The sequence below is a fragment of the Myotis davidii genome, unplaced genomic scaffold, assembly GCF_000327345.1.
Source record: "Myotis davidii unplaced genomic scaffold, ASM32734v1 scaffold993, whole genome shotgun sequence".
Lineage (NCBI taxonomy): Eukaryota > Metazoa > Chordata > Mammalia > Chiroptera > Vespertilionidae > Myotis > Myotis davidii.
In genome coordinates this window covers 606590-613461 of record NW_006285483.1, presented here as the reverse complement: position 1 = coordinate 613461, position 6872 = coordinate 606590, and the positions used below count along the sequence as shown (strand labels likewise).

The 6872-nt window shown below is 36.6% G+C and overlaps 1 protein-coding gene across 1 annotated transcript in view; it reads right to left on the bottom strand.

Moving 5' to 3' along the window:
* GGNBP2 (gametogenetin binding protein 2) overlaps positions 1-6872 on the bottom strand; it is a 50894-nt gene that overhangs the window by 36750 nt on the left and 7272 nt on the right. Inside the window, exons 2-3 of the mRNA XM_015559056.1 lie at positions 4527-4607; positions 2585-2838 (exon numbers count right to left, since the gene is read on the bottom strand). Of these exons, the coding sequence (XP_015414542.1) occupies positions 2585-2838; positions 4527-4607 (335 nt within the window). The remainder of the gene's footprint in view (positions 1-2584; positions 2839-4526; positions 4608-6872) is intronic.

The window sequence follows — 6872 nt, the reverse complement described above, 5'->3', positions numbered from 1 at the left end:
TTTTTACTTTTTGGAATAGCATCTATCATGTCATATAGTTTGGACCTAATTAAAAATAAACCATTAAAGGTTTGATTAATATTTATTTTTCTTGCCCTGGCCAGGTAGCTCAGTTGGTTAGAGCATCATCCCAATACTCCAAGGTTGTGGGTTTGATCCCTAGTCAGGGCACACACCAGAATCAACCAATAAATGCATAAATAAGTGAAACAACAAATCAATGTTCCTCTCTCTCCCCCTCCTCTCTTACTAAAATAAAAAATTGTTTAAATATATTTTTCTTTAAAATTTCCAAATATCTATTTACCACCTTTTGCTATATTTAAAGTATAAACACATCACTTACTTAGAAAATTTCTTATCAAACAAATTCTAACCAAAAAGAGTCTGTACACTAGCCTTCCCATTCCATTCTGTCAAAATGTTAAAAGAGAACTGCTCTATTCAACATACTCTTTCTCCCAGATTGCATGTCTCATTCATCCCCTGCATCTGCGCTTTATCTAGCAGTGTACCTGAAATATTTTATTTGATTGCTACCTCTCAGTCACCTTCCCTTGTTCAAACATTATCTAAATATATACTATCCTTGATGAGAAGCCATCAACAGAAATTTTATGCAAATACAGAATATGTACAGCTAACATCCATACCTTACATCCAACTAATCAGGAAAGCCTGGAAACTCTAACTTTATATCCAGAATCAAACCACTTCTCATCATCTCCATGATCACCACCACTCTTGCCCAACTTCTCCTCTCTAGCTCAGACAATAGTAACAGCTGGCCTCCCAAATGGTCTTTTTGCCTTTACATTCTAAGGCTTCACATTTAGCAGCTGGAATAATCTTTTCAAAACTACAATCACATTATGTTATTCTCTGTTCAAAAACCACCCAACGCATTTCTCAGACAGAACAAAAATCCAAAGTCTCTACCACCACCTCTAAATAAGAAAGCCCCAGGGTTTGGTCTTCAGACCTCTTCTCTTTTCCTATTTATACACTTTTTGATGATCAAATTTCGTATCATTGTCTTAAATTTTATATGTATGTGTCTGTGTCTAATATACCATATATTTATATACTATATAAATACTATAGTTATATTTTAAGTATAAATACACATATATGTATGTTCCTATACATATACGTGTGTGGTGTGTGTATATATATGTGTGTGTGTGTATATATATACACGTATATATACATATATATGTGTATATATGTATATGTGTGTGTGTGTGTGTGTATATATATATATATATATATATATAGAGAGCGAGAGAGAGAGAGAGAGAGAGATATATATACAGCTTTGTGTGGTCACAGTGGCAAGGGCAGGGCAATTACAGGGAACCAAGGTGTGCCAACCTGTCCCAAAGGGCAACAGCGTCCATTTTCCCTCCTCCTTGACCTTTAGCCTGTCAGGGAAGTAGTGAGGGTGAGTCTTTTTTTTTTAAATTGATTTCAGAGGAAGGGGGAGAGAGAGAGAGAGTTAGAAACATCAATGAGAGAGAAACATTGATCAGCTGCCTCCTGCACACCTCCCACTGGGGATGTGCCCGCAACCAAGGTACATGCCCTTGACTGGAATCGAACCTGGGACCTTTCAGTCTGCAGGCCGATGCTCTATCCACTGAGCCAAACCAGTTAGGGCTCAATCAAGTTTTTTAAATGCTCATGCCTAACCACTTCTTTGGGTCCTTATTTCCTTATGAAGGCTCCCTTATCATGTAAAATTTGCATCAAATTTAACATGTCCAAAAGTGAGCTCTGCAAAATTGCTCCTTCCAGTCTTATCCATCTCAGAAAATGGAAACTATTTGTTCTAAGAATCATCCCTGATACCTTCCTCCCACATCCAATCTATCCAAAAATCCTGTTGGCTCATTCCTCAAAAATACAACCAGGATTCAACCATTTATTACCTGTTATTTCTCACATGGATTATTAAACAGCCTGTTTCTCTGCCTTTTCTCCATCTTTCCATTTATTCTCAACACAGAAGTCAAAGTAACGGAAACTTCAAATCAAAACCCTCCCAAATCTTCCCATCTCACTCAGAATAAAAAAGGCTTCAAGATGGCACTACATAATTGGGTCTTTATTACTCCTCTGACCTCATCTTTTATTACTATTCCCTTCATTCATCTGGCTCCAGCTGTTCAATGGCTTCCTTGCTGTTCTTCAAACGTGTCAAGAAACCTCAATTTCTGAACCTTTACACTTGCAGCTCCTTCTCTTCCCCCAGATATCTACGTTTCACTCACCTCACTCAAGTCTATATTCAATGTTATAAGAGGTCTTCCCTAACCATTCTCCGTATTAATTCTACCCACTCATTCTCTATCTTCCTGATTTTTCTCTGCAATATCATACCTGACAAATTATGTATTTGCTTATGGCCTGCCTCTCACCATATGAAAACAGTGACTATAAAGTCACTGGCACATATAAGTTACTCAATAAAATTACTGATTTGAATCAAGATTTACTCCAACCAAATTTAGAATAAAAGCTACCACTGTCACCAAGTTAAAAAACTTAACAAACCCACTTTTTCCTAATTGATTATACTTACCCATGTACATAAAATAATGTATAAAGTTTCTTTGCATCAGTCATACAGCTTCGAGTTACAGATAAAACTCCCTTGGGCCCTATTGTCAGGGGTTCAAGGGCAGGATTTCCAGACTCTACAAGCTGGGAAAAGAGGCGCTCCACACTGCGACGACAACCAACACATGGGACAAGCTGAGAAAGTGCACTCAAGACTTCACGTGATGTCACCACCATGGCAATACTTAGATCTTGTTGTTTAAGCATACTATGTCGCTGAAAGAAAAATGAAGAATACTTAAGAAACACATAAAATTACTCTTTTACTACTACTTCTGGTTCCTACCCTTGTGCATTAAGTACAACTTGGGCAAGGATTGCCATCTCTATCTGCAACTGAGTCAAAAAAAAGCAAAGTAACCTAGCCAGTGTGACTCAATGGTTGAGCATCCACCCATGAATTAGGAGGTCGCAGTTTAATTTCAGGTCAGGGCACATGTCTAGGTTTCGGGCTCAATCCCCAGTAGGGTACATGCAGGATGCAGCCGATTAATAATTCTCCATCACTGATGCTTCTGTCCCTCTCCTCCCTCTCCCTAAAATCAATAAAAGCATATTTTTAAAAAAGGCAAAATGGTCAGCCTTGTCCATATGATACTGTTTGCTGCATAAACTCCCCTTTCTAGAAACTAGGTTATAAAAAGCTCTGCTTAGGATGTGCCCCAGCATAGCAAAACGAAGCCCTGCATTTGGAAATTTAGTGTTTATTCAAGTATTAAGTTTAATACTCTTGCTTTAAATGGAAAAAAAGAGAGAAAAAAAAGACAGTGCAGCTTTACCATGTCTTCTCAACTTTTAACAACACATTATGTTTAGCTACAGGAGTCAAGTTAGGATGGTGATCATGTAGAACAGCAATTCTTTTTTTTTTTTTTAATATATTTTATTGATTTTTTACAGAGAGGAAGGGAGAGAGATAGTTAGGAACATCGATGAGAGAGGAACATCAATCAGCTGCCTCCTGCACATCTCCTACTGGGGATGTGCCCGCAACCCAGGTACATGCCCCTGACCGGAATCGACCCCGGAACCTTTCAGTCCGCAGGCCGACGCTCTATCCACTGAGCCAAACCGGTTTCGGCAGAACAGCAATTCTTAACCTGGAGGTATGGACAGGTGTGTTATGGATTAGTGGGCAAGAACAACACCTATCGTACCTATGTAGGAACCTGCAATGAGTAACTAATATGCTGGTGCATATGAATGTTATCTGTTAGCTATGACAAGGTTGAAAAATGACTGAGAACTACAGCTGTAGAGGAATGGGCAAAACTTTAGTAAATAACTTCTACCTGGATGGAGTTATAGTTACACTATAAGTAATGCCTCCAGCTTTACTAAAAAAATCAGATGGAAAAGTAAGTTTACACCTAAAATGGACTTTTCTCACATTTACTATTAACCATTCATTCAAATTTTACTCCAAAGGCAGAAACAGAATTCTGAAATAAAGTAATAATTTATCCTCCATTATCTTAATTATATAGTGTATTATAAAGTATAATACTGCATAAGAATTAAATAATCAAAAAGCTCACAACACAGGGTTAATTTTTTTTTACTTGAATAAAAATTACTATAGAAGAAAATCAACAAGTTCTCAATGAAAAGAGGTATACCTTACCTTTAAAAAACAGGAAAGAAAGATGACCTAGTGAAATTAAAGCCTTATAGACATGTAAAATGTTAACACACCAAAACCTAATCTCTTTCACATGAAAAGTACATAAATATATTCAATGTAGCTATAATAAAAGAAAGCAACTTCAATGTAATCTTAAGACCTAAAGAGCCCTAGGTAAAACAAAATTAATATGGCTAAAATTTTCAATGACTCTTTAAAACACCCCTCCCCCCCAACCCCCACACACACACTTTAAAAGACTGGGTTTTAAAACTATTACCTGAATAAATTGCTTTAGTTGTGCACCATTATTTTGATGGCCATCAAGATTTAACACATTGTCAGGAAATTCCATCACCATCTTAATATGCAAAAGAAAAATCAATTATTTTATCTTCTTTGAACACGTTATAGATTATTTTACAAACTCTTAGGACAGAAATAGACACCACCACCCCCCGCCCCGCAACTCAGACTCCCCCACCTGCCATCCTACCCTCTGCCAAAAAAAGGTGTTTTTTGTTTGTTTGTTTTTAAAAATCCAACTTATACAAGTTTCTAAAGCCAGAAAGAGTTATAGCCATTAGGCACAAAAACAATGAAGTCAGGCAGATATGAGTTCAAACCCCAGTTCTGTTGCTTACAATCTATGTCATAATTCTGGGCAAGTTACTTAACCTTAACCTGTCTGATTTTTAGCTTCCTCGTTTGTAAAATGAGATTACATAATAAATTTTAATATCTTTCACATAGTGAGTTGTGAGGATTAAATTATATTTTAAAGTGTTTATTGCGGTGGCCTATAATAGCATTTAACCTGATATTTTACATTAAATACGTTGACATTTTTAGTTATTCCTCTTAACTACGGAATTCAGTAAATCTCATAATGAAATAATCATATATATATGATACATATAGCATATATGAATGAGAAGAACTCAGATCAGTACTTGGCACATAGTAAGTGTTTGCTCTAATTATGAACAAAAAGGATATACTGAGGTATTTATTCAATTATCAAAATTCCATTACCAGAAGAAGAGAAATATAAAAAAGCTTAAGGAGATTTCAGGATACCAGATAATGGGGAATTAGTAATTAACACATTTCAATGAGCTGTAATAGCACTGATATGAAGAAGTACCATAGTTAGGAGCTATTATAACTAGGATATCACCAAATGAGAGAAGCAACCCAATTCCAGAGATGTTAAAAATACGGAAAAAAGTTTGCCTTCAAGACAATGAAATAAAGTAACACATTTATATCTTAATTAAAACATTGTAAAAGGTATCAAACATACTGTGCTAGAACAAACTTCTATTTCCAGATGACAAGACCGCAAACTCCTACACACCCAAAGAGTGAAGTCAGGTTTAAAAGAGACCCATTTGAGGCAAAAAACAAAACACTAAAAAACCCCACCAAGTTGAAAGTGATCTTAAAGAGAGATACCTCCCTTCAACCAGCAACACAAAGACCTGCTTCTTTAATGGAGGTAACCATTCTTTTCCCTCCATATTAGAAATAAGAGCTTTAAAAGATGCTTGTTCTAACAATAAACTAAGAACTGAATAACTAAGACAAGTGTAAAACATATATATAAGACCTTTTTTTCTTTTTAAATATGTTTTTGTTGATTTCAGAGAGGAAGGCATAAGAGAGGAAAGTGAAACATCAATGATGGGAGAGAATAATTGATAAGCTGCCTCCTGAACGCCCCACACTGGGGATCAAGCCCGCAACCCAGTATGTGCCCTGACTGGGAATCAAACCATGACCTCCTGGTTCATAGGTACAATGCAGAACCACTGAACCACACTAGTTGGGCAAAACACAAATAAATTTAACTGTCAAGTCACAAAAGAAGTATAAGATAAAACTTTTAAAGCCACTTAAGCAAACATTGCCAATCACTCCAAATCTACCATTTAAGCAACTAACACCTTGATTTGCATTTTCTCTTTACTTGATACAAATATATACCATTTCACCACATATCAATTGCTACCATACAAAAATATTTTAAGAAAATTACCTACAGCCCTAGCACTGAAGGGTCCCGGGTTCAATTCCGGTCAAGGACATGTACCTCAGTTGTAGGTTCCCCAGCCTGCTCAGGTTGTGTGCATGAGGCAACCAATCAATGTGTCTCTCTCACATCGATGTTTCTCTCTGTCTCTCCCTCTCCCTTCCACTCTTTCTAAAATTCAATGGAAAAATATCCTAGGACTATATCCCAAGAAACCAGAAACACCAATCAGAAAGGATATATGCACCCCTATGTTCATAGCAGCACAATTTACAATAGCTAAGATTTGGAAACAACCTAAGTGCCCATCAGCAGATGAGTGGATTAAAAAACTGTGGTACATCTACACAATGGAATACTATGCCGCTATAAAAAAGAAGGAACTTTTACCATTTGCAACAGCATGGATGGAACTGGAGAGCATTATGCTAAGTGAAATAAGCCAGTCAGAGAAAGATAAATATCGCATGATCTCACTCATATGTGGGATATAATGAACAACATAATTTGATAAAAAAAATAGATCCAAAGACAAATGGCAGGGGAGTTGGGGGGGGTAGAGAGCAACCAAAGGACTTGTATGCATGCATA